Consider the following 27,218-nt stretch of genomic DNA (forward strand, 5'->3'; position numbering starts at 1 on the left):
GCGACTTCACGCCTCGTCTGGGGAAGCGCAGATAAAGACTCGAGGCTATGCAGTAGTAAGTACCCAGGCCCAGGTCCCAAGCTAAGAGACTCACCCCAGCCCCCGCAACCTCCGCGGGCGCCTCCCGCCACGCCCCATCGCCCTCCGGGGGCCGGTGACGTCACTTCCGCCCGGGCCGGAAGCGCCGGGCTCCACGAACATGGCGGCCTCAAAGGTGAAGCAGGACATGCCCCCGCCCGGGGGCTACGGCCCCATCGATTACAAGCGGAACCTGCCGCGTCGGGGACTGTCGGGTCAGTGTCGCCGGCCCGAGGCTGGGGTCTGCGGCGGGGTCCGGGGCGGGAACGGCCTCCGGCGGCGCTGGCGTGGCGGGAAGCGGCCCGAGGTCCCGCGCCTCCGCGGGGACGTTTGGAACTGCTCAGTACGGCCGACCCCGGCCTGTCCGCCTCCCCTACGGCTCGGGAGGTCGGGCCCGGCAATTATCTCCATTTTACACGGGGTGAGGCAGGAAAACGGGTGGCGAAGCGGGCCTCCTGGAGGCCGCGACTCCCCCAGGGTCACTGAGGACAAGACTGGGGTCGAAACCCGAAACCTATAGGGAATTTATAATATATTCTGGCCGTGCGTGGTGGCTCGCGGCTGTCCTCCCAGTACTTGGGAGGCTGAGACAGGGGGATTGCTCGTTCGCGTCCAGCCTCTGCCACGTACCCAGACCCTCAGCAGCCTAGCGAGATCCTGTTTCAAAACAAAATATATGTTGGTGTATTCATTTCGAGTCACCCCTCCATGCCAGTCTGGTATGGAGCTGTATTTCTATTTTCTGTATTTCTATCTTTCTAATAAACTTCTTTAAATCTTCCAAAAAAAAAAATATGTTTTAAAAGGGCTGGGAGTGTAGCTCAGGCCCCTGGATTCAGTCCACAGTACCACAAAAGGGGAGGAGGCGCCGAGGGGTAGCCTGGAGCTTCAGTGAATTCCATCTCCAGTACCAAGAAAAAGATTTCTCACCTGCTAAATGTCCCAGGAATCCTTAATGTTTTAAGTAACATTAAATTTTGTTGTTGGAGCCGGGCGTGGTGGCGCAAGTTTGTAATCCCAGCTTTCGGGAGGCTGAGACCGAAGGATGGCGGTTTGTGGCCAGCCTCAGCTACTTAGTGAGGTCTTCCTTAACTTAGTGAGACCCTGTTTCAAAATAAAGAATAAAAAAAAAAAACATGGCAGGGGGTGTAGCACGGAGGTTGAATGCCCCTGGGTTTCGTCCCCAGACCTGCAAAAGAAACAAAAACAAAAAAATTGTTGTTGGGTTCAAAGCAGAAAAATGTAAAGAGAACATAAAAGGCTATCATACTCAGCACTCACAGTTAGCTGAAATATAGAATTTTAACCCAGATGTACTGGCGAATACTTGTAATACTAGTACTTGGGAGGCAGAGACAGGAGGATCACAGGTTCCCAGCCAGAGTCAGCTACTTAGTGTGGTGCATAGTGGCACAGTATTTGGGAGGCTGAGACAGGATCATGGGGTTGAGAACAGCCTCAGCAACTTAATGAGGCTCTCTGCAACTTAGTGAGACCTGTTTTAAAATAAAAATAGAGTTAGGGGCCGGGCGTGGTGGCGCACGCTTGTGATCCCTGCGCTTGGGAGGTGGGGACAGGAGGATTGCGCAGGTTTGAAGCCAGCCGCGCTGGCTTAAGAGACCCTGTTTCCAAATTTAAAAATATATTAAAAAATAGGTCTGGGAGTGTAGCCCGGTAGTAGGACTTCCAGGAACCCCAGTACCACCAAAAAAAAAAAAATATGTTTAGGGGTATAGCTCAAAGATAGAATGCCCCTGGGTTCAAGCCCCAGGACATAATAATAATTTATACAGTAGAAAAGTAGCTCAGTGGTAGAACTGCTTGCCTAGCTATCTAGAGGCCCTTGGGTTCATTCCCAGACCCCAAACAACAAAACAAAACAAAAACAGTTTAGCCATTTCAGGGCCAGAGAGTAAGGTTAAAACAACTATTCACAAATATAATCATGTTCTTGGTTCCTGGGCCTTGCAAAAACTAACTGTATACTAAATTTGGGATCGAGGGATGTGATGATCTGTGTCTCCTCTGGCCCCTCCCTTCCTTCCTTCCTTGTTGGGATGGAACCCAGGGCAAGTTCTGTGTCACTGAGCGACACTCCTAACCCCTCATCCTATTCTCAAGGTAAAGCTTCACTCCCATGCCAGTGCACCCCTTCAGGTGTGCAATACATTAGTGCACCAGTGTTACACAGAGACAAAGCCACAAAATCGGGGAGACGATTGTGCTGGGCTCCCTGAGTCAGCATCTCCTTTTTGTTCTTTTTTGTTGTGTTTTGTTTTTTGTTTTTGCCGTGCTGGGGATGGAACCCAGGGGCATTCGACCTCCGAGCTACACCCCCAGCCCTTTTTTTTATTCTTTATTTTGAAACAGGTTCTCACTGAGTTGCAAAGGGCCTCACTAAGTAGCTGAGGCTGTCTGCTAATCACCATCCTCCTGTCTCAGCCTCCCAAACGCTGGGATTACAAGCGTGTGCCACTATGCACAGCTTTTTTTTTTTTTTTTTTATGAGGGAGGGGGTACTGGGGATTGATCCCAGAGGTATTCTACTTCTGAGCCTCTTTCCCAGCCCCTTTTGTTGTTGTTGTTGTTTTAATCTGTGGTACCAGGAATGGAACCCAGGGATTTTCTACCTCTGGGCTACACTCCCAGACCTATTTCATACTTTATTTGGAAACAGGGTCTCACTAAGTTGCTGAGAGCATCACTAAGTTGCTGAGAGCGTCACTAAGTAGCAGAGGCTGGCTTCTAACCTGTGCAATCCTCCTGTCTAAGCCTCCCAAGTGCGGGGATTACAAGCATGCGCTACCACTCCTGGCCCTATATTTTTTGTTTTGAAACAGGGTCTCACTAGATTGCTAAGGCTATCCTTAAACCGGTAATGATCTTTTTCAACCTCCCAAGTGCTAGGTTTATAGGTGTGTGCCTATCTAACATTTCCGTGTGTGTGTGTGTGTGTGTGTGTGTGTGTGTGTGTGTGTGTGTGTGTTATTAAGGATAAAACTTGGGGGCTTTGTACCCCCAGGCTACATTCCCAGACCTATTTTATATTTTATTTGGAAACAGTATCTTACTAATTTGCTGAGGCTGGCTTTGAACCATCACTATTCTCCTATCTTAGCCGTCACCACGTCCAGCTTCATTTTATGTTTTTTATGTGTGTGTTTATTGCTGGAGATTGAACCTAGGGCACTCTGCCTCTAAGCTACACCTTCAACCCCCCACCCCCTTTATGGTACTTGAAATTTAGCCCAGGGTCATTCTACCTCCAAGCTATACCCCTAGCCCTATTTTTTATTCTTTATTTTGAAACAATTTTACTAAGTTGCTGAGGGCCTGCTAAGTATGTGAGGCTGGCCACAAACCTGAGATCCTCCTGTCCCAGCCTCCCAAGTACTGGAATTATAAGCGTATACCACCAAGCCCGGCAGCAGTGTGTGTGTGTGTGTGTGTGTGTGTGTGTGTGTGTGTGTGTGTGTGTGTGTATTGGGAATCGAACACAGGGGTATTCTACCTCTGAGGTATACCCCCTGCCCTATTCTTTTTATTCTTTGAAACAGGGTCTCACTAAGTTGTGGAGGTCCTCACTAAGTAGCTGAGGTTGGCCACAAACTTACTTTTTTTTTTTTTGTGGGTCTGGGGATGGAACCCACGGGCACTGGACCGCTGAGCTACACCCCCTGCCCTATTTTTTATTCTTTATTTTGAAACCAGGTCTCAACTGAGTTGCAAAAGGCCTCGCTAAGTAGCTGAGGCTGTCCGCGAACCGCGATCCTCCAGTTTCAGCCTCCCGAATGCTGGGATTACAAGTGTGCACCACCATGCCCGGCTTAGCATTTCATTTTTAAAAAGTAATTTATCTATTGATTGGTACCAGGGGTTGAACAGATGCGCCTTTACCCCTGTCCTTTTCCAGCTCAGGGCACAGCAGTGTCTCCCATTGCAAGGCTTGCTCTAAATACCACTGTCAGGAATTAAGTTTCCTAATCACGCACTCCTTACATACACACTCACCATCTTTCCTGGCTGCCTGGTGCGAGAACGATGCTCCTTCTGAAGGTTCAGTCTTCATGTTCCTGCATTTAGTAGCTGGTGTTTGAGAGAGATCATGGCTCTGGTCCTGTCCCAAGATGCTCCCAGCCTACCTGAGGAGACAAGCCAGAATCTCCAGTCATGGTAAGGCGACCAAGGTTCGATCCCCAGTCCCACTAACAAACCAGAAAAGAAACCCATCCTATTAGCAGTCGCATCCCATCCTCCCTCCAGCCCTTGGCGACCACTAACTAATGGGCGTCCTCTCCCTCTGGACTTGCCTGTTCTGGGCATTTCCTGTGGCTGACATCACGCTCTGTGAGGCATTTGGGTCTGGCTTCTTCAGGTTCACTTCAAGGTTCACCCGCATCCTGGCAGGCGTCGGTATTTTGTTGCTTTTCCTCTGGCCTGTCTTAGCCTCCTTGCCCTGCTGTTCTGTCGCTTTTGAGGCTAATACCCGTTGTGTGGACGCGCAGCATATTATACATCCCGTCGTTTGTGGATGAACACACGTGGTGTTTTCACCATTTCTGGAGAATTCAGGGGGTTTCTTGGTGCTGGAGATGGAACTCAGGGTCTTGCAGATTCTAGGCACGTGCTCTACCACTGAGCTGTTTCTCCAGCCCTTTTTATTTATTTTGAGACAGTCTGTCTGGGTTACCCAGGCTGGCCTCGAACTTATGATCCTTTTGCCTCAGCTTCTTCAGTAGCTGGGATGACAGGTGTTTCTACCTTTGGGCTCTTGTACCTAACAGTGCCATGAACATCACACACAAGTGTTTGTGTAGCTCTAGGTTTTATTTCTTTTTTTACTTTTATTTATAACTGGAACATACTGAAAATGGCATACATTTATTTATTTATTTATTTATTTATTTATTTATTTATTTATTTATTTATTTTGGTGGTGCTGGGTTCCTGGAAGCCCTTTACCTCCGGGCTACACTCCCAGACCTATTTTATATTTTTTTTTATTTGGAAACAGGGTCTCTTAAGCCAGGGAGGCTGGCTCCGAACCTGCGCGATCCTCCTGTCTCCGCCTCCCAAGCGCGGGGATTACAAGCGAGCGCCACCACGCCTGGCAAAATGGCATACATTTAGACGGTGCTTGGTGCCCTCCCCGTTACCCTTCCCCCCCTCTTAACACTGAATGTCCAGGTTAACCGTGCTATAGTCATACTTTTACACATATTCGGATGTAGCTCCTCCATTGATCAACCTCAGCATTCTTCCTCTCCTCTCCTTCCATTCTAGCTTTGCTGAGGTTTCTCCCCCATTATCTGGAGTCCCTCTGGTATCCTCAATGCTCCCTAGTTTGGGCATATTAGAGAAAACATATGTCCCTTCTCTTTCTGTGCTTGGCTGATCTCAATGTTCTCCGGATCTTTCCATCTTCTTGTGAATGCCATGATTTTATTCTTCTTTATAGCTGAATAGAATTCCATTGTGTGTAATTCCCATAATTTTGCAATCCATTCATCTGTTGATGAAGACCTGGGTTGGTTCCATATTCTGGCTATTATAAATTGTAATAGGTATGCATGAACATAGGTATGCATATGTTACTGCAGTTCTCTGATTTCAACCCCTTTGGAAAAATACCCAGGAGTGGTAGAGCTGGATCATATGGTGGATCCATTCCCAGTTTTCTAAGAAATCTCCACACTGATCTCCATGGCAGCTGAACTAGTTTGCACTCCCACCAACAGTGTGAAAGAGTTCCTCTTTCCCCACATCCTCGCCAGCATTTATTGTTGTTTGAGTTCTTTATGCTTGCCACTCTGACTGGGGTTAGATGGAATCTCAGTGTAGTTTTGATTTGCAGAATAGCCAAAGCAATTCTCAACAATAAGAACCATGCAGGAGGCACCACAATCCCGAACTTCAAATTATACTATAGAGCACAATAGTAGTAAAAACAGCATGGTATTAGCTGTAGGTTTTCATTTCTCTGACAGAGGGTGGCGTTTCACCTAAGAAGAATTTGCTGGGTCTGCCTTTAACATATCGTGGGCATGCCAAACTGTCTTCCAAATTGGCTGTGCCATTTTACCTCCCCACCTGCAGGGTATGGGACTTGGAAATACTCCGCACTTCCATAGTATTATAGGAATATATGCTATTTTGTGCTGTGGTCCTGGGAGCTGAACCCAAGACCTCCGACATGATGAGCAAGTGCTTTGCTTTGCCACTGAGTTACATCCCAGCCTGTCCCATTATCTTTTATTCTTTTTTTTTTCATCATCACTGCCCCAGCATGTATTTCGCTGCAGCTTTGATTTGCTGTCCCTAGTGACTGCTGTTAAGTATCTTTTGTTGTGTTTACTGGACACTTGTATATCTTCCTTGGAGTGCTGTAGTAATGGTAGAGATACACGGGGTGTTACAGTTTTGGTTTTGCTCTATTCTCACTTAATAGAGATGCCGTTTTTCTCTCCTGGTAGTCTTTTTCTTTTTTTTCAGTGGTGGGTATTAGAGATTTGATTTCAACCCAAGAAATGATTTGGAGTATTCTTTTAAAAGGAGAAGGAAGGCTGGGCATGGTGGTGCACATTGAGACAGGAGGATCATAGGTTCGAGGATAGCCTCAGCAGGTAGTGAAACTCTCAGCAAACTAGCAAGACCCTGTTTCAGAATTTTGAGAAATAGGGCTGGGGATGTAGTTCAGAGGTAGAATGCCCCTGGGCTCAGTCCCCACTACCAAGAGAAGGAAAGAAATGGAGGAAAACGCCAGGCGTTGTGGCACAGGCCACATTTGCAGGACTTATAAGTGCTTTTCCTGCTGAGTTGTGTTTTCAACTAATTGATGGTGTCGTGTGCGGCACAGAAGTTTCTAGCTGAATTTGTAATCCAGCATTCGGGAGGCTGAGACCGGAGGATCACAGTTCGTGGCCAGCCTCGGCTACTTAGTGAGGCCCTCTGCAACTCAGTGGGACCCTGTTTCAAAATAAAGAACAAATAATAGAGCTGGGGGGGTATCTCGGAGGTAGAATGCCCCTGGGTTCCATCCCCAGTACCGCATAAAAAAGTTCGATTTATTTTCCTTCGTGTCTGGTGCTTTGGACACCGTGTATATGCAACTGTCCTGGTCCAAGGTCACTGAGCTTCCCTCTGTTTTCCTCTGAGTGATAGTTTTAGCTCTTACGTTTAGGCCTCTGATCTATTTCGAGTCAGTTTTTTGTGTATGGGATAAGTAAGGAGAGAGCACGTCGTCGTGCATGTGGCTGTCCAGTTGTCCCAGTTATTGAAAAGACTGTTCTTTCCCTGTTGAATTGTTTTGGCACCCTGTGCAAAATCAATTGACCATGAATTTGAGGGTTTATTTCTGGACTCTGTTCCACCGTCGATGCACATGCCTGTCCTTGTGCTGCGCCGCCCAGTCCCCTACACACAGCTGTGCAGTGAGTCTGGAGCCAGGGCATTGGGAGGCCTGCGGCTGTTCCTCTGCCCAAATGGTTTGGCTCTCCTGGTCCCTTGTACCTTTATGTTGATTGTGTGACCTGCTTATTCATTTCTTCAAGGGGAAAATAGGTCAGGAGTAGATGGGACTGCTATTGACTGTGTGCATCGGCTTGGGGAGCGTTGCCACCTGCTCAGTGCTAAGCGTTCCCATCTGGGAATGTGTTTATTCAGGTCGTCTTTAAGAGTGGCCTGCACAGCCAGGCCTGTAATCCCCGTACATGGGAGACCGAGACAAGAGAATTACAGATGCAAGGCCAGCCTCAGCAATTTAGGGATCCCTACCTACCTACCTTCTTCCTTCCTTTCTTTCTTTCTTTCTTCCTTTCTTTCTTTCTTTCTTCCTTTTTTTTTTTCTTTCTTTTTTTGTGGTACTAGGGATTGAACCCAGCATTCTACCTCTGAGCTACACCTCCAGCTCTATTTTATTTTTATTTTATTTATTTTTTGCGGGTCTGGGGGTGGAACCCAGGGGCATTTGACCTCCGAGCTACACCCCCTACCCTATTTTTTTTATTCTTTATTTTGAAACAGGGTCTCACTGAGTTGCAGAGGGTCTCACTAAGTAGCTGAGGCTGTCCGCGAACCGCGATCCTCTGGTCTCAGCCTCCCAAATGCTGGGATTACAAGCGTGCGCCACCACACCCGGCTTTATTTTTATTTTGAAACAGGGTCTCTAGGTTGATGAGAGCCTCCCTACTTGCGGAGGCTGTCCTCAAACCTGTGATCCTCTTGTCTCAGTCTCCCAAGTACCGGGATTACGTGTGCCACCATACCTGGGTATAAAACCCTATTTCAAAATAAAAACTAAGAGCCAAGCGTGGTTGAAGGCTTGGCCGAACCTAAGCCCTCCACCTAGTGAGACCCTGTTTCAAAATAAGAAATAAAGCTGGGTGTGGTGGAGCACACATTTGGGAGGCTGAGACTGGAGGATCGAATAAAAAAATAGGGATAGGGGTGTAGCTCAGAGGTAGAATGCCCCTGGATTCCATCCCCAGTACCACAAAAATAAATAAATAAAAAGTAAAAATATGGCCGGGCGTGGTGGCGCACACTTGTAATCCCAGCATTTGGGAGGCTGAGACTAGAGGATCATGATTCTCAGACAACCTCAGCTACTTAGTGAGGCCCTCCACAACTTAGTGAGACCCTGTTTCAAAATAAAAAATAAAAACAGGGCAGGGGCCGGGCCTGGTGGCACACGCTTGTAATCCCCGCGCTTGGGAGGCGGAGACAGGAGGATCGCGCTGGTTCGGAGCCAGCAGCGCTGGCTTAAGAGACCCTGTTTCCAAATAAAAATATAAAATAGGTCTGGGAGTATAGCCCAGAGATGGAAGGGCCTCCAGGAACTCCAGTACCGCCAAAAAAAAAAAAAAACAGGGGCAGGGGGTGTAGCTCGGAGGTCAAATGCCCCAGGGTTCCATCCCCAGACCCTCAAAAAAATAAATAATAAAACAAAATGAAAAGTAAAATTATAAAAGGGCTTGGGAGGCTGAGACGGAGGATTGTGGTTTGTGGACAGCCTCAGGGACTACCTAGTGAGGCCCTTTGCAACTCAGTGAGACACTGTTTCAAAATAAAGAATAAAAAAAATAGGGCTGGGGGTGTAGCTTGGAGGTAGAATGCCCCTGGGTTCCAGACCCGCAAAAAAGAAAGAAAGAAAGAAAGAAAGAAAGAAAGAAAGGAAGGAAGGAAGGAAGGAAGGAAGGAAGGAAGGAAGGAAAGAAAGAAAGAAGAAAGAAAGAAGAATGGCACACACGCTGCGCACACCCCATGCAGGCAAGCCACCCCACCAGGTCAGCCCTCCTGAGGTTCCGCCTACCTGAGGGCCCAGGGCCTCCAGCCCCACTCAGCCAGATAAAAATGGTTATGCCCAGACCTTTTACTGGCCACAAGCAATCGCCTGGGTCCTGAACCACCCTGAGTGCCCTCAGCCTTCATCCTTGCCTTTCGGGGGTGCCCACATTCAGGTACCCAGGGGTTTCCATGGCGGCTGTTTGTTACGTGGGAAAGTTGGAGGCAGCCCAGGTCCTTCCCCTGGGGCTGAGCCAGAAAATGAGGCCCCCAGCGTCTGTGCAACTGTTGAAGACTGAGACATCTTTACAGAGAAGCACCATCTGGTGGGGACAAGGCTGCATGCCCAGGCAGGTGGCCAGCGGGGAGCTAGTCCTGAGGTACCCGCGTACCCTCACTACCCTGCCCCGGAGGTGGGAGACTCACCCTGAGCCTGCGTGCTGGGGATGGAACCAAGGGCTTCACAGGCGGAGCAAGCGCTCACCAGAGCCGCGCCCCCTCCCCTGGACAAGTTTCTAACGTGAGACTACCTGGATAATCTTTCACCTCTGGATCTAGCAGAACTGCCAGGCTCTCAGCGGGAACTCCCAGAGCTCCGGCTCCCCTTCCCCTGAGGCCGGGTGGTGTTGCCCACTGTCTAGTCATTTGCTGGGTGTTAAGTGGAGCCTAACTGGCCCGAAATGTGGACTTGCCCCAGCAGCCACCAGGCCCATCTGGAAAAGACAAAGACATGTTGCAGGGATTAGGGTGTTCCGGATGAGCCAGACCCCAGGCACCAGGCCTCCCTGAAGTCCTAGCTGGCCACGGTCTGCCAGTCAGGATTAGCACAGGGATCCCTGCTGGCCCTCAGTAAATATTCATGCCGCCCTGGGCTCCCTGGGCTCTGCCTGCCTCCGTGGGTAGAACACAGGGTGGTACCCTGGGAGGCCTGAGCTACCTGGGAGCTGGAACCCAGCCATGAACACCATCAGCTGCCCTTCCTGGTGGTGCCTGTTCACCCTGCCTGGGCTGTGCCTTCCAGAAACCTGGCCAGTAGCCAGAGATGTTGCAGGCCCACTTGTAAGAGAAGGCACCGGGGACCTTGGCTACAGAGTATGTGAACAAGTAACTGGCCTGGTGCCATGTAGGAGGGCCAGCAGAGCAGGATAGGCCTTCCACAGGTATAGAAGCAGTCTGAAGACTGAGGCCCCACTGCATGATGGGGCCCGCCACCCCATGGATGTCTCAGAGGAGGAAGCGTCGTGTTCCTGCCCCTCCCGGCACTGATGGCACCTCTCTCTCCACAGGTTATAGCATGTTTGCACTGGGAATCGGGACCTTGCTCTTTGGCTACTGGAGCATGATGAAGTGGAACCGGGAGCGCAGGTAGACCCCCACTGGGGTTGGGGGCCTTGCAGACACTGCAGCCTATGAATGCACCTCACCCCCACGAGACCCCAGGAGTATAAGTCCTGACCCTCACTTCCACCCCTAGACCTCAGCCCCAAGAAAGGTCCAGTGGCCAGGAGCTCAGGACCAGGTGTTCGGCTCCCAGGCTGAGGGCAGCTGGAACCCATCCTCAGCAGGGTTTTCTTTGTGTGTGTGTGGTACTAAGGATTGAACCCAGGGACATTCTTCCTCCAAGTCTATCCCTATCCCTATTTTTTTTTTAATTATTTATTTCTTTATTTAGTGGTACTGGTTTAGTGGTGGTACTGGGGATGGAACTCAGGGGCTTTCTACTTCCAGGCTACACTCCCAGACCTATTTTATATATATAATTTTTGGGGGGTTTTTTGCAGGTCTGGGGATGGAACCCAGGGGCATTCGACATCTGAGCTACACCCCCTGCCCTATTTTTTATTCTTTATTTTGAAACCGGGTCTCACTGAGTTGCAGAGGGCCTCACTAAGTAGCTGAGGCTGTCCGCGAACTGTGATCCTCGGGTCTCAGCCTCCCGGATGCTGGGATTACGAGTGTGCGTCGCCACGCCCGGCTCTGTTTTATATTTTATTTGGAAACAGGGTCTCACTAAGTTGCAGAAGGCCTCACTAAGTAGCTGAGGCTGGCTTCGAACCTGTGATCCTCCTCTCAGCCCCCCAAATACTGAGAATGCCACCAGGCACTGCAAGAGGACTTCTGTCAGTGGTGACCAGCACAGGATGATCATCGGGGTTTAGAAACTACACACTGGGTATGTAATCCCAGTGTTTGGGAGGCTGAGGCAGGAGGATTGTAGCCAGCCTGAACTGTTTGTTTATTTGTTTTTTGGTACTGGGGATTGACCCCAAAGGCATTCTACCTCTAAGCTATACCTCCAGCCTGTTTTTATTTCTTATTTTGAAACAAGGTTTCAGCCGGGCGTGGTGGCACACTTGTAATCCCAGCATTCAGGAGGCTGAGACCTGGAGGATCGCAGTGCGGACAGCCTCAGCTATTAAGTGAGGCTTAATAGGGCAGGGGTGTAGCTCGGAGGATAATGTCCCTGGGTTCCATCTCCAGACCCTCCAAAAAAAAAGAAAAGAAAAGAGAAAAAGAAGCAAGGTTTCACTCGGTTGCTGAGAGCCTCCTGAAATTGCTAAGACTGGCTACAAACCTGCAATCCTCCTGTCTCAGCCTCCTAAATGCTGGAATTCCAGGCCTTCACCACCATACCTGGCTCAGCCTGAGCAATTTAGCAAGACTGTTTCAAAATAAAAATAAGCCGGGCGTGGTGGCACATGCTGGTAATCCCGCATTCGGGAGGCTGAAACCGGAAGATTGCCGTTTGTGGACAGCCTCAGCTACGTAGGCCCTTTGCCACTTAGACCCTGTTTCAAAATAAAGAGTAAAAAAATAGGACAGGGGGTGTAGCTCGGAGGTTGAATGCCCCTGAGTTCAATCCCCAGACCCACAAAATAAATAAATTAAAATAAAAATAAGAAGTCCGGGCATGGTGGTTTATGTTTGTGATCCCAGCATTTAGGAGGCTGAGACGAGAAGATCGCAGTTCAAGGACAGCCTCAGCTACTTAGTCCCTCTGCAGCTCAGTGAGACCCACTTTCAAAACAAAGAATAAAAAATAGGGCTGAGGGTGTCGCCCGGAGGTAGAATGCCCCTGGGTTCCATCCCCAATACCACAAAAAAATAAAAATAAGGGCTTGGAGTGTAGCTCAGAAGTAAAATATCCCTGGGTTCAATCCCCACTGGTACAAAAACTAAATGAAAACCAGACGACAGGAGGCAGTGTTCACACAGGCCTGGACAGACCAGGGCCAGGTGAGGCCAGTCCCTGGGTCATGTATGGCAGAGTACCCTTCTCCCCCAGCCCCCAGCTGAGGGGCTTAGGTACTGCCAGAAAGCTGAGAGAGAAAAAAACTTTCGGCCAGAGCCCTGTGATGGTGACCCCTCCTCCTCAGTGATCATCAGGCAGGGCTGTTTTTAGGATTTAAAAAAAGTGTCTAACCGAAAAAGTGTGAAGCCAGCAGCCCCGTGGTCACAGCCCTTGCGCGGCCCGCCCCTTCCCCACACAGCACCCTCCAGCCTGGCGCCTTTCTGCTTCACAGGCGCCTGCAGATCGAGGACCTGGAGGCCCGAATTGCGCTGATGCCGCTGTTCCAGGCCGAGCGGGACCGCAGGTAGCCCCAGCGGGCTTGGGCCCTGGGCCTCGTCCACATCCAGCAGCAGCCACAGTACAAGTGGGAGCGCCTGTGGGGCAGGGCTAGGGGGCCTCCCGGAGGGGCCTTGGTGCTGGGGCAGGACGCAGGGTAGGCGTCTCCGCGGGCGGTGGCCGGCATTTCAGCAGGGGCCCCGCCACCCACCCCTCCCCTAGGATCTTGCAGATGCTGCGGGAGAACCTGGAGGAGGAGGCCATCATCATGAAGGACGTGCCGGACTGGAAGGTGGGTCCCCGCAGCCCCCTGCCAAAGCCGGAGGGGGTGAGGCGGCCAGCCCGCTGACATGACGGCGGCCACGCCCCTCCATCCCTTTCCCCGCAGGTGGGAGAGTCTGTGTTCCACACCACGCGCTGGGTGCCGCCGCTGGTGGGCGAGCTGTACGGGCTGCGCACCATGGAGGAGGTGCTCAACGCCAACTATGGCTTCATGAACTACACGTAGACGCGCCCGCACTGGGCCTCCCTCCCTGTGGAAAAATAAACGCTCTGGAGACCTGGGCAGTGTGTGCTCCGTGTGTCTGTGCGTGTGTCTGTGCTCCGGGTCTCTGGGGTCGGGTCTCTGGGGTCGGACGTCTGCAGGTGGAGCCTCCAGCAGCAGCTTTCTGCCCGCCCCTCCCCTGCTCCTCTGTCGACCCAGCTTCCCTACCCTCCCTGGGGGGGGCGGCTGGGCGGAGCCCCTCTCCCAGGCCAGGACCCCCTGCGCTGCACAGACTGACCATTCGCTGCCTTTCCACTCAGTTTCCGGCCACCAGCGGCTCCACTGGGACGCGAAAGGGTTAAGCTTGCTTATACTCACTGACCAATAGATGTGTCCAGCGCCTTCGCGGCGTCTCCTGATTGGCCGGCGCTCTGGGTGGGCGGGCGGGCGGGGGCGGGCCCTCTCCCAGATGCTCTTAAAAGGCTGTGGCGGCCCAGGATCGTGCTGCGCACTCTGGCTCACCTCCACCATGAGCAGCGCGGTCGGCCCAGGCCCGGACCCGGAGGCGCCGGAGGAGCGGCGCTTCCTCAGGTCAGCCAGGGAGGCTTGCCGGGGGACTGCAGGCGGGGGAGATCCTTTACGGGGCCTCGGGCAGGGGAACGGAGGCAGAGTGTGGCTGGAACTGCGGGAGGATGGAGCCCCCCCTCCCCGCATCTGTCTGCCTCCAGGGCTGTGTTGCTAGGGAAACTGCATCCGAGGCAGGCTTGCCCCTCTGGCGTGAATCATCAGCCCGCCCACATTCAGCCAAGTCACGGCTCACGTCTCCAGCCCCGGCCCCCATCTGGGGTCCCCCTCTTGGAAGAGTGGGGCCAAGTTCCTCAGAGGCTCCTTGGTGGTCCAGCCCAGAGGAGAAAATAGGCCTGGGAAGAGAATTTGGTCCGGGGCTCGTGAGTTGGGGTCAGAGTGGCACCCACGCCGTCTCCACCTCGCCCTGTGTCTTCTCAGCCCTGGGAGATGTTCACCCAACAGCCCTGACCAGCCGCCTCTGCCCACCGTCCAGGTCCAGCCTAGCAGAGGGTGTTGTGCGCCAGGCCTCTGACTTCAGCTGGTGTGGGGGTTCCAAACGCCAACCAAGGACAGGGTGTGGGACACGGGCACGGAGTGCCGATGGGCAGGAGAGAAGTTTTGAGTGTTCCTGAGTACTGGGGAAACAGAAGGTGGTGCTGTGATCGAGTTCAGGTTTTCAAAGCCCCTGCAGTTTGGCTGGTGTTGAGTTGGAGGGGGCAAAAGGCTGCTGTACCAGGCAGCCAGGTAAGCAGTAGTGGTGGGCAGACTGGCAGGGAGCAGAGGGCATCCACAATGGCACCCTGGCCTGCAGGCTCTGTAACCATCCAGGAGCATTTGGGGACAGTCAGGCCCAGCTCCCTCTGGACCCCCAACACTTCAGATCCCGGCTGGTAGGGATACATCCTGGAGCATCCCGGCCACGCTTTTTGGGGAGCTGAGATTGGCGGAGCAAAGAGGCACGCTCATGCTGAGCCCCCCGAGGCCCCCAGCTGCAGTTGGGTCTGCCATGCACCTCCCTGCCCCACCAGGCTGATTCCCACTCACCCTGCCCAGCACCGCAGCTACCCCCAGGACCACCCCCTGCCTGCAGCACTATCTTGACCGGTTAGGAGGAAGATAATGTCCTAGATGACGGCCAGGAGCCCACACTTCAGGAGAGGAGAGGGAGAGCTGGCCTCCACACTCCTCATCCTTCCCCCTCTTCTGTGGGGGTGGAAGGCAGAGCTGTCAAGACAGTGTTGGGGAGTGAGCCATGCTCCCAGCCCTGGAGTCCTCACCTGAACGCCAGCAGTCTCAGACAGGTTTCTTGGGGCTTGGCTGCCCCCCCCCCCGGGGGGGGAAGCTCCCTTCACGACTCCTTCCATTTCTCCGTCCACTGGCCAGGCATGTGACTTCCCTTGCCTGAGCCGGGCCCCCCTTCGTGGACCCCCTGAAGTGTCTTCCTAGCAGGCTTTCTCAGGCCCTGCTGGCTCCCTTGCTGGCTCAGCCCCTCAAACAGGCCAGGCATGTTCCCACCACAGCCGTGGGCCCTGCTGCTCTTGCCACCTGCGGCACTTCCCATTATGCTCCAGGCCTCCTCCAGGAAGCCCCTGGTCCTCAGCCCTGCACTGCCTGCCAGGCCCATCCCCAGCAGGAAGGGAAGGAGTCCTGATGCTGGGGAAATGAACATCTACCATGCCAGCCCCCTTCTCCTTGGGAGCCCCTGCACTAAGAAGGGCTCAGCATTTGTTTTGATCTACCATCACCATCTTTAAGTTTCTAATTTTATTTTTGGTACTGGGGATTGAATCCAGAGGCTACCTTTGAGCTGCACCAGAAGCTTTTTTTTTTTTTTTTTTTTTTTTTTTTTTTTTTTGCAGTACTAGAACCCAGGGGCATTCATTCTACTTTGAGCTCTACCCCCAGCCCTATTTTTTTTTTTTTTTTTGGTAGTACTGGGGTTCCTGGAAGCCCTTCTACCTCCGGGCTACACTCCCAAACCTATTTTTACATTTTTATTTGGAAACAGGGTCTCCTAAGCCAGCGCACGCGGCTGGCTTCGAACCTGCGCCATCCTCCTGTCTCTGCCTCCCAAGCGCGGGGATTACAAGCGTGAGCCACCATGCCTGGCCTCCCAGCTTTATTTTTTATTTTTTATTTTGAAACAGGGTCCCACTGAGTTGCAATGGGCCTCACTTGGTAGCTGAGGCTGTCCGCGAACCGCGATCCTCCTGTCTCGGCTTTCCAAATGCTGGGATTACAAGCGTGCCCCACTACGCCCGGCTTTATTCTTTATTTTGAAACAGGGTCTTACTAAGTTGCAGAGAATCTAAGTAGCTGAGACTTGCTGTGAACTTATGATCCTCCTGTCTCAGCCTCCCAAGTACAGGGCTATCTTTTATTTTGAGACAGGGTCTTGCTAAGCTGTTGAGGCTGGCCTCAACCTGTGAACCTCCTGTCTCAACTTCCCAAGTACTGGGATTACACCATGCCTGGCCAATTCCTGGTAATTTTAACAAAGCCCCTATTTCCATTTTGCAATGGGCCCTGAAAGATACTAAGCCCCTCCTGCCTTCAGATTTGCTGGAGAGTGGAAAAAAGAAAGGGTCACTCAGCAAAACAGGGCAGAGACAGTTGTTCCCATCTCCTTAGCCACAATTTTTTGTTTTGGTTTCTGAGGATTGAATTTAGGAGCACACACTTCTGAGTCACACCCCCAGCCCTATTTTATTTATTTTATTTTTATTTTGGGGGTATTTGGATTGATCTCAGAAGCATTCTACTCCAAGCTGCACCCCCCAGCCCTAATTGGTCAACAACAGACTCCCTATTTGCTGAGGTTGTCCTTGAACCAGCAATCCTCCTGTCTCAGCCTCCAAAGGACTGGGATGACAGATATGCGCCACTACGCTCAGCTACAAATATTTTAATTTTATCACTGCCTCTAAAAAGGGGTTACCAAAGGGTCTGATAGTCTCACTCCAGACACTCCTGTCTCCTTCCCTCCTTGAACCAGTCATCAGACTCCCACAGCCTCTACATCCACCTTTCTCAGATGCCCTCAGGCCCCTCCACCCCCTCCAGCATCTTAGAGCCTGAAACCCATCTCCCAGGTCCAAGTCCTCTCGTCCTACCGTCCTACCGTTCCGGGTTCCTCCAGATTTGACCTCCTGCAGGGGGAGTCTGGATCAAGCTCCACCTTTGGGGCAGTAAAAACACACAGATCGCCGTGCGCACCTGCGGCCACCAGAGGGCGCGCGCTCCCCAGGCGTCAGCTCCCACCTCCCGGGCCCGACCCGGAGCCGGTGGGTGGGAAAATGAGGAGGCCGGGAAGGGTCCGCACCTCCGGGCGGTAGAAGCCGCTGGGAATAGGTGCGGGGCGATTCGACATCTGGCTCCTAAGCCTCGGTGGGCCATTCCCGGCTCCGTCCGGGTGCTGTCCGCAGGTCTCCTATCTCTGAGCCTCTCCCCACTCTCCCCAGCACCGCCGAGGCAGCCGCCCTGGAGCGCGAGCTGCTGGAGGATTACCGCTTTGGGAGGCAGCAGCTGGTGGAGCTGTGCGGCCACGCTAGTGCTGTGGCGGTGACCAAGGTACTTGACCCTGAACCCCGCCGGTGACCATAACCCGACCCTCCGGAGCCGAGGAGTAGCGTGTTAGCCTGTGGCCAGGCCGATGGACCCAAACTTGGGGCTACCCCAACCCATCACTCAAATGGGGAAACTGAGGCCCGGGGGTGAGAAGGCCTGCCCAGGTCATGTTGAGCTGGATGCAGAGCTGGACAGTGGGTATTACCCCACCCCTTGAGGTGCTGCGGCCGCCCCGCTGGGCTCGGGTTCCTCTGAAAAAGGGGCTGTAGCAGGAAACCCTCCCTGTCCTCCCCCTTCTCCTCCTCTTCTTTTTTTTTTTTTTTTTTTTTTTTTTACTTTTTGTTACCTTCCTATGCAGTTTTTTGTTTGAATTTTTTTGGTACTAGGAATTTGGGGGGTTACTAGGAATTGAAACCAGAATCATTCTACCTCCAAGCTACACTCCCAGACCTATTTAAATTTTTATTGAAAACAGTCTCTCAAAGTTGTTGAGGGTTTCACTAAGTTGCTCAGGGTGGCCTAAAAAACTTGTGATCCCTACCAGGCGTGGAGGCCCAAAGGTAGAAAGCCTCTGGGTTCCACCCCCAGGACCACAAAATCAAAAACGACTTGTGATCCTCCTGTTTCAACTTTCAGCCTCCCAAGTACTGGGATTAGAGGTGTGTGCCATGACACCTGACCTGGTGCTGGAGATTAAACCCAGGAGCATTCTACCTGTGAGCTACACTCCTAGCTTGCTTTATTTATTTATTTATTTATTTATTTATTTATTTATTTTTGTGGTACTAGAGATTAAATTTTAACACCGAGCTATATCCCAGCCCACTTTTTTTTTTTTTAAAAAAAAAAACAGGGTCTTGCTAAATTTCTGAAGCTCTCCTTGAACCTGTAATCTTGTCTCAGCCTCCCAAGTACTGGGATCACAAGCAATGAATGTATTCATTAAAAAAAAAAGAGCTCAGAATTTTCATGCATAGTGAACTTTTAAAAAGTATTTATGCCAGGTGTGGTGGCGCACGCTTGTAATCCCCGCACTTGGGAGGTGGAGACAGGAGGATCGCAGTTCATGGACAGCCTCAGCTACTTAGTGAAGCCCTTTGCAACTCAGTGGGACCCTGTTTCAAAAATAAAGACTAGCCAGGTGTGGTAGCGCACGCTTGTAATCCCCTCTTGGGAGGCAGAGACAGGAGGATCGCTCAGGTTCGAAGCCAGCTGAGCTGGCTTAAGAGACCCTGTTTCCAAATAGTAAAAAAAAAAAAATAGGTCTGGGAGTGTAGCTCGGAGGTAGAAAGGTTTCCAGGAACCTCAGTACCACCAAAAAAATAAATAAAATAAAAATAAAGAATAAAAAATAGGGCTGGGGATGTAGCTCGGAGGTGGAATGCCCCTGGGATCCATCCCCAGTACTACAAAAAAAAAAAATTATTTTCAGGGTTACTAGAGGTTGAATTCAGAGGAATTCTACCGCTGAGCTATACCCCCAGCTCTTTTTTATTTTATTTTATTTTAATTTATTATTTTTTTTTGGCGGGTCTGGGGATGGAACCCAGGGGCATTCGACCTCTGAGCTACACCCCCTGCCCTAATTTTTATTCTTTATTTTGAAACTGGGTCTCACTGAGATGCAGAGGTCTCGCTAAGTAGCTGAGGCTGTCCGCGAACCGCGATCCTCCCGAATGCTGGGATTACAAGCGTTGCGCCACCACACCCGGCTTTTTTATTTTTTACTTGGAAACAGGGTCTTGCTATGTTGCTGAGGCTGGCCTCAAACCCGAGAGTCTCCTGTCTCAGTCTCTCAAGTACTGGGATTATAGGTGTGTGCCCCCATACCCTGAGAAGGTGCTTTTATTTCTACTTTAGTGTTTTATATTTCCAAATGAAACATGTCCTGGGTGAAGTGCCCAAAGGGGAAGGAAACCCTTTAAAAGGAAAACCATAAAAGGAAACTGAGTTTTGTAAACTCTTGCCTGAGCCTTTGTGGCCAACGGTCTGGTGATGGCCTGAAAGTCCAAGTGGGATGTCATCCTGGTGTGGCGGGGTCACAGGACCAGGCGGAGACTTAGGGGAGGAGACTGGGAAGGGAACAGTTTCCCCTCTGTGTGGTCGGAGCGGCTCCTGAAACACTGTGTGCACTCAGGGACTTTATTGCTTCTCTCTATATATTTATTTATTTATTTACTTACTTACTTACTTACTTATTTATACTGGGGATTGAACCCAGGGGCATTCTACCTTTGAGCTACACCCCCAGCCCTATTTTTTTTTTTTTTTTTGGAAGTAGGGTCTCATTGGTTGATGAGAGTCTCACTACTTGCTGAGCCTCCTATCTCAGCCTCACAAGTACTGGGCTATGGGAATGGCCTCCGTGCCTATTTATTTATTTATCTTGTGGGAGGGTACTGGGGATGAAACCCAGGAGCCTTCTATCTCCAGGCTACACTCCCAGACATATTCTATTTTCTTATTTGGAAACAGGGTCTAACCACATTGCTGGGAGCCTCACTGAGTAGCTGAGGCTGTCCGCAAACCGCGATCCTCTGGCCTCAGCCTCCTGAATGCTGGGATTACAAGTGTGCGCCACCACGCCCGGCCCCCAGTCCCTTTTTAAAATTTTTTATTTTATTTTAATTTTTTATTTTTAATTTTTTTAATTTTTTTTATTTTTAATTGGTGCACTGTATTCATACAGCATAGTGGGATACATACTTTTGTAGACATACATGCACACATTGCCCAGTCAGCCCCCACCTTATTTTATTTTATTTGGAAACAGGGTCTCACTAAATTGCTGAGATCGTCACTGAATAGCTGAGGCTGGCTTCGAACCTGTGCAATCCTCCTGTCTCAGCCTCCCAGGTGCTGGGATTACAAGCGTGCGCCACCACGCCTGGCTATTCTTTTTTTTTTTTTTTTTTTTTTTTTTGGTGGTACTGGGGTGGAACCCAGAGGAGGCTTTCTACCTCCGGGCTATACTCCCAGACCTTTTTTTATATTTTATTTGGAAACAGGGTCTCACTGAGTTGCTGACAGCCTCACTAAGTAGCCGAGGCTGGCTTCGAACCTGTGCGATCCTCCAGTCTCAGCCTCCCAAGCATGGGGATTACAAGCGTGCGCCACCACACCCGGCCTATTCTTTATTTTTGAAACAGGGTTTCACTGAGTTGCAAAGGGTCTTGCTAAGTAGCTGAGGTTGTCTTTGAATTGGTATCCTCTTGTCTCAGCCTCCTAAATGCTGGGGTTACAAGCGTGACCATCACACCCAGTCCCCTAGTCCTTTTTAAGTGATTTTGGGGCAGTCACCTTAAAGTGCTCAGGCTGGCCTTGAACTTGTGATCCTCCTTGCCTCTGCCTTCTGAGTACCTGAGATTGCAGATGTGTGCCACAGCTACAACTCCCTTGGATAGAGGCAAACTGCTGGGAGAGGAGAATGGGCCAGGGCCATTCAGAGAGTCAAGTGCCAGGGCTCACAATTCCTGTACTAAAAAAAGAGAAAGCCGCGTGCGGTGGCGCATGCCTGTAATCCCAACACTTGGGAGGCTGAGACAAGAGGATCTCAGGTTCAAAGCCAGCCTCTGCATCTTAGTGAGGTTCTCAGCAACCTAGTGAGACCCTGTTTTAAAATAAAATAGGACTGGGGGGGTGTAACTCAGATGTAGAACGCCCCTATTTCAATCCCTAGCACCAAAAAGAAGAAGAAGAAAAAAAAACGGACATGGTGTGCACACTTGTAATCCCAGCATTTGAGAGGCTGAGATAGGAGGATTGCGGTTTGTGGACAGCCTCTACTACTACTTAGCAAAGCCGTTTGCAACTCAGCAAGAGAATAGAAAACAGAACTGCGGGTGATGCTCAGAGGTAGAATGCCCCTGGGTGCCATCCCCAGTACCACACACACACAAAAGGAGACAGATAAACCAGGTGTGGTAGTCCACACCTGTACTCCCAGTATTGGAGAGACTGGGGGTGGGGGTCACAGGTTCAAAGCCAGTCTCAGCAATTTAGCAAGACTGTTTCAAAACAAAATAGGGCTGGAGCCAGGTGTGGTGGCGCACGCTCGTAATCCCCGCACTTGGGAGGCTGAGACAGGAGGATTGCACAGGTTCGAAGCCAGCCTCAGCTACTTAGTGAGGCTCTCAGCAACTTAGTGAGACCCTGTTTCTAATATTAAAAAATAGGTCTGGGAGTGTAGCCCCTAGGAGTGTATCCCGGAGGTAGAAGGGCTTCCAGGAACCCCAGTACCACCAAAAATAAAAATAAATAAAATAAAATAGGGCTGGGGATTAAAAATGCCCCTGGGTTCAATTCTCAGTCACACACACACACACACACACACACACACACACACACACACACACACACAGAGGCTGATAGAAACCTAGAGGGGGGAGAGTCTGAGAGATGCAAAAAGAAAAACAAGTGAAAAAAAAAAAAAAAGACCAAGAGGGACAAACACAAAAACCCGTGGAGGGGGAGCTGGAGCGAGACCCGGGAAGGGCAGCGGCACCGGGAGGCTGAAGGTCCCCTGTCCCCGAGGGGCCTCCAGGAGGGCTGGCAGCCTGCTGCGAGCTGGAGGAGCTGGAGGAGCTGGAGGGGCTGGAGGGGCTGGAGGGGTGGAGAGCTGGAGGGGTGGAGGAGCTGGAGGGGCTGGAGGGTCTGGCGGAGGTGGAGGAGCTGGCGGGGGCTGGAGAGGCTGGAGGTGGAGGGGCTGGCGGAGGTGGAGAGCTGGAGGGGTGGAGGGGCTGGAGGGGCTGGAGGGGTGGAGGGGTGGAGGGGCTGGAGGGGTGGAGGGGCTGGAGGGGCTGGAGGGGTGGAGGGGCTGGAGGGGCTGGAGGGGTGGAGGGGTGGAGGGGCTGGCGGAGGTGGAGAGCTGGAGGGGTGGAGGGGCTGGAGGGGCTGGAGGGGTGGAGGGGTGGAGGGGCTGGAGGGGCTGGAGGGGTGGAGGGGTGGAGGGGCTGGAGGGGTGGAGGGGTGGAGGGGCTGGAGGGGCTGGAGGGGTGGAGGGGTGGAGGGGCTGGAGGGGTGGAGGGGTGGAGGGGCTGGAGGGGCTGGAGGGGTGGAGGGGTGGAGGGGCTGGAGGGGTGGAGGGGTGGAGGGGTGGAGGGGCTGGAGGGGCTGGAGGGGTGGAGGGGCTGGAGGGGCTGGAGGGGTGGAGGGGTGGAGGGGCTGGAGGGGTGGAGGGGTGGAGGGGTGGAGGGGCTGGAGGGGCTGGAGGGGTGGAGGGGCTGGAGGGGCTGGCGGAGGTGGAGAGGCTGGAGGAGGTGGAGGGGCTGGCGGAGGTGGAGGGGCTGGAGGGGTGAAGGGGCTGGAGGGGTGGAGGAGCTGGAGGGGCTGGAGGGACGTCGCCGCTGCGGGCGGCACAAACCGCACTGCGGGCGCCCGACGGGGAAACTGAGGCGAGCTCCCGCGCCCGTCCAGGCGTTCCCGCTGCCCGCCCTCTCCCGCAAGCAGAGGACGGTGCTGGTGGTGTGCGGCCCGGAGCAGAACGGCGCGGTGGGGCTGGTCTGCGCCCGGCACCTGCGGGTGTTTGTGAGTAGCCCCGGCCCTCGCGCTGCCCGCGGGGTGGGAGCCCCGGGGGCCGTCCGCACGGCGACCCCGCGTGACCCCCGCCCCCCCTAGGAGTACGAGCCGAGCATCTTCTACCCCACGCGCTCGCTGGACCTGCTGCATCGGGACCTGACCACTCAGTGCGAGAAGATGGACATCCCTTTCCTGTCCTACCTGCCCACCGAGGTCAGCGGGCGCCCGCGGCCGGGGGGGGGGGCGGGGGGGGGCGCGGGCCGCGCTGACCCCCGCCCTCCCAGGTGCAGCTCATTAACGACGCCTACGGGCTGGTGGTGGACGCCGTGCTGGGCCCCGGCGTGGAGCCCGGCGCCGTCGGAGGCCCCTGCACCCGCGCGCTGGCCACGCTGAAGCTGCTGTCCATCCCCCTCGTGAGCCTGGACGTCCCCTCAGGCAGGCTGGGCAGGGGCGCAGGGAGGGGCGGGCACGGTGGGCCCCCGCGCAGCCTCAGTTTCCCCGGCGTGGGTGGACCTGCTCTCGGGCTGGGGCCGAGGGAGAAGAACAAGACGGCAGCCCCAGGGCCACAAGCCCCTCCTGCCCGGTGCCCTGCCCGGTGCCCAGCCCAGCGCGCACTGCCCACCCCTGCCCGGCCGCCCGGGCAGACGTGAGCTCACCCGGCCCAGGCCGCGCCCGCCCTGGCCGCCGCCCGGCGCCTGTTGGAGCCATTAGGCGACAGGCAGACGGAATAAACAGCCGCTGGCCAGCGAGACCCTCCGTGGGGGCGGCTGGACTCTGCGGGATGACCCTTGGCTTTCGGGATCCCAGGGCCATCCCCGGCAGCCGCCCCAGAGTGGGAAGGGAGGGACCAGGAGGAGGGAGGGCTGAGGGTGGAGGCTGCGTCTGAACAGGTAGCTGAGGGCAGAGGGCCTTGTTATGAGTCTGAAGTCTGAGGGTGGAGGTTAAAGTCAGAGGGAGAAGCCAGATCAGAGGCAGGAGAGAAGGCCAGGCCCCTTAGACTAAAGGTAGAGGCCCATCCAGGGAGGGGTAGGGCCTGGCCAGTCAAGGACAGAGGCAGAGGTCTGGGCCAGAGGGCGGAGGGCGAAGGTTGAATCAGGTGGGCAAGAAACTGACTAGGAGTAGGTCCGATGGGGGAGGCTGGGCCAAGGGGAGATAAGTCCTGGTCTCAGGAGAGGACAGGGGCCTGGTCAGAGGACAGAGGCTCGAGTCTACTGGGAAAAAGCTCAGGCCTGTAATGCTAATACTTGGTAAGCTGAGACAGGAAGATCACAAGTTCAATGCCAGCCTCCATAAATGAGCATGGTCCTTGGGGGAAAAATAAAGGCTGGGGTATAGCTCAGAGGTAGAATGCCCCTGGGTTCAATCCCCAATACAAAAAAAAAAAAAAAAAAAAAAAAAAGGCAGGAGGTTAGCATACACCTGTAATCTCAGTACTTGGGAGGCTGAGACAGAAGGATCGCAGGTTCAAAGCCAGCCTCAGCTACTTAGTGAGGCTCTCAGCAACTTAGTGAGACCCTGTTTCCAAATAAAATATAAAATAGGTCTGAGAGTATAGCCCAGAGATAGAAAGACTCTGGGTTCCACCCCCAGTACCACCAAGAAAAAAAAATTAGACTGGGGGTGTCTCTCAGAGGTAGAATGCCCCTGAATTCAATCCCCAACACCACAAAATAAATTTAAATTTTTTTTTTTTTTTTTTTTTTTGGTGGTACTGGGGTTCCTGGAAGCCCTTCTACCTCCGGGCTACACTTCCAGACCTATTTTTACATTTTTATTTGGAAACAGGGTCTCCTAAGCCAGCGCGCGGGGCTGGTTTCGAACCTGCGCGATCCTCCTGTTTCTGCCTCCCAAGCGCGGGGATTACAAGCGTGCGCCACCACGCCCGGCAAATTTAATTTTTAATAATAAATTACATAATAAATTATAATTAATCAATAAATTATAAATTATAAATTATAAATGCATAATAAATTAAAAATAATAAATTAAAAATAGGGCTAAGGGCTACCTTGGAGGTAGAATGCCCCTGGGTTCAATCCCCAGTACCATAAAATAAATAGTTCCCCGGGCGTGGCGGCTCAGGTTTGTAATCTCAGCATTCAGGAGGCTGAGACAGGACAGCCTCAGCTACTTAGACCTTTTGCAACTCAGTGAGGCCTTGTTTCAAAATAAAGAATAAAAATAGCACTGGGTGTGTAGCTCAGAGGTAGAATGCCCCTGGGTTCCATCTCCAGTACCAAAACCAAAATTAATTAAAATCAAACACAAGCCGGGTGTGGTGGCCCACGCCTGTAATCCCCACACTTGGGAGCCAGAGACAGGAGGATCACGCAGGTTCAAAGCCAGCCTTGCTGGCTTAAGAGACCCTGTTTCCAAATAAAATATAAAATAGGTCTGGGAGTGTAGCCTGGAGATAGAAGGGTTCCATCCCCAGTACAAAAAAAGAATAAGTAAATAAAACACAGTTGGGGGTATAGCTGGAAAACAGAAGCCCCTAAATTAAATTACTAGTAATAATATATATCTGGGCGTGATGGCACACGCTTGTAATCCCAGTATTTAGAGGCTGAGACAGGAGAATCAGGAGTTCTCTGCCAGCCTCAGCTACTTACTGACACCCTCTGCAACTTAGTGTGACCCTGTTTCAAAATAAATAAATTTTAAAAAATGGGGCTGGGCCGGGCGTGGTGGCGCACGCTTGTAATACCCGCACTTGGGAGGCTGAGACAGGAGGATCGCACAGGTTCGAAGCCAGCCTTAGCTACTTAGTGAGGCTCTCAGTAACCTAGTGAGACCCTGTTTCCAAATAAAATATTTTAAAAAAAAAGTCTGGGAGTATAGCCCGGAGGTAGAAAGCCTCTGGGTTCCACTCTCAGTACCACCAAAAATAAATAAATAAATAAATAAATAAATAAATAAATAAATAAATAAAAAAAGGTCTGGGAGTGTAATAATATATATCTGGGCATCATGGTGCACGCTTGTAATCCCAGTATTTAGAGGCTGAGACAGGAGAATCAGAAGTTCTCTGCCAGCCTCAGCTACTTAGTAACACCCTCTGCAACTTAGTTGTGACCCTGTTTCAAAATAAATAAAGCCTCTGGGTTCCACTCTCAGTACCACCAAAATAATAATAATAATAAAATAATAATAATAATAATAATAATAATAATAATAATAATAATAAAAGGTTTTTAAAAAATGGGGCTGGGAATGTAGCTCGGAGGTAGAATGCCCCTGGGTTAAACCTCCAGTACCTCAAATAGCAAAAAGGCAGCAGCAGGTGGAAACGTAGCCTGCAGGCGAGGCTGGGGCGGAGGGCGAGGGCGAGGCTAGGGTCGAGGGGTGGGGAGAGGCTGCAGCGGGGTAACCCTGGCTAGGGTCGAGGGGTGGGGAGAGGCTGCAGCGGGGTGACCCTGGCTAGGGTCGAGGGGTGGGGAGAGGCTGCAGCGGGGTGACCCTGGCTAGGGTCGAGGGGTGGGGAGAGGCTGCGGCGGGTGACCCTGGCTAGGGTCGAGGGGTGAGGAGAGGCTGCAGCGGGGTGACCCTGGCTAGGGTCCAGGGGTGGGGAGAGGCTGCGGCGGGGTGACCCTGGCTAGGGTCGAGGGGTGGGGAGAGGCTGCGGCGGGGTGACCCTGGTTGGAGGCCAGCCGGCCCGAGGGGGCGGTCGGGCGAGGCCGGGCCGGGAGGGCGCCCCCCAGCTGCCGTCCCTTCCCCTCCCCCGCAGGCTGGGACGCGGAGACCGGCGGCGACGCGGAGGACGGGCTGCGGCCCGACGTGCTGGTGTCGCTCGCGGCGCCCAAGCGCTGCGCCGGCCGCTTCGCCGGGCGCCACCACTTCGTGGCGGGCAGGTTCGTGCCCGACGACGTGCTCCGCAAGTTCGCGCTGCGCCCGCCCGGCTACTCGGGCACCGACTGCGTGGCCGCGCTGTGACCGCCGCGCCAATAAACAGCTCCGCCCCGCCTGGCCTCAGTCCTTCGCGCGCCGGTGGGGGGGGGGAGCGAGGAGCCGGGGGTGGGGGAGCTCCTAAACCCCTCGGGGTGGCCTGGAGCCGAGGGGATGGAGATGGAGGCCGGAGGACTTCCAGCCGCCCGGAGCACCGAGGTCCCCGCTTCGGGCCGGACTCCAGGCGGCGCAGCACCTACCCTGGGGGGG

General features: G+C 52.8%; 2 protein-coding genes across 2 annotated transcripts; both read left to right on the forward strand.

Annotated features, from left to right (window-relative positions):
- Positions 1–181: 181 nt before the first annotated feature.
- NDUFA13 (NADH:ubiquinone oxidoreductase subunit A13) lies at positions 182–13,436 on the forward strand (the record flags this gene model as incomplete). Its single annotated transcript, XM_080715679.1, has 5 exons — positions 182–293; positions 10,647–10,725; positions 12,885–12,956; positions 13,151–13,220; positions 13,317–13,436. Exons 1-5 carry the CDS (start codon positions 200–202, stop codon positions 13,434–13,436), a joined length of 435 nt encoding a protein of 144 aa, XP_080571805.1. The 5' UTR covers positions 182–199.
- A 505-nt stretch (positions 13,437–13,941) lies between these two features.
- On the forward strand, positions 13,942–26,996 carry YJEFN3 (YjeF N-terminal domain containing 3; the record flags this gene model as incomplete). Its single annotated transcript, XM_080715846.1, has 6 exons — positions 13,942–14,003; positions 17,441–17,549; positions 22,962–23,072; positions 23,163–23,276; positions 23,348–23,498; positions 26,791–26,996. 6 exons carry the CDS (start codon positions 13,942–13,944, stop codon positions 26,994–26,996), a joined length of 753 nt encoding a protein of 250 aa, XP_080571972.1.
- Positions 26,997–27,218: the final 222 nt, after the last annotated feature.

Source organism: Muscardinus avellanarius (genome assembly GCF_963383645.1).
Source record: "Muscardinus avellanarius genome assembly, chromosome: 18".
Classification (NCBI taxonomy): Eukaryota; Metazoa; Chordata; class Mammalia; order Rodentia; family Gliridae; genus Muscardinus; species Muscardinus avellanarius.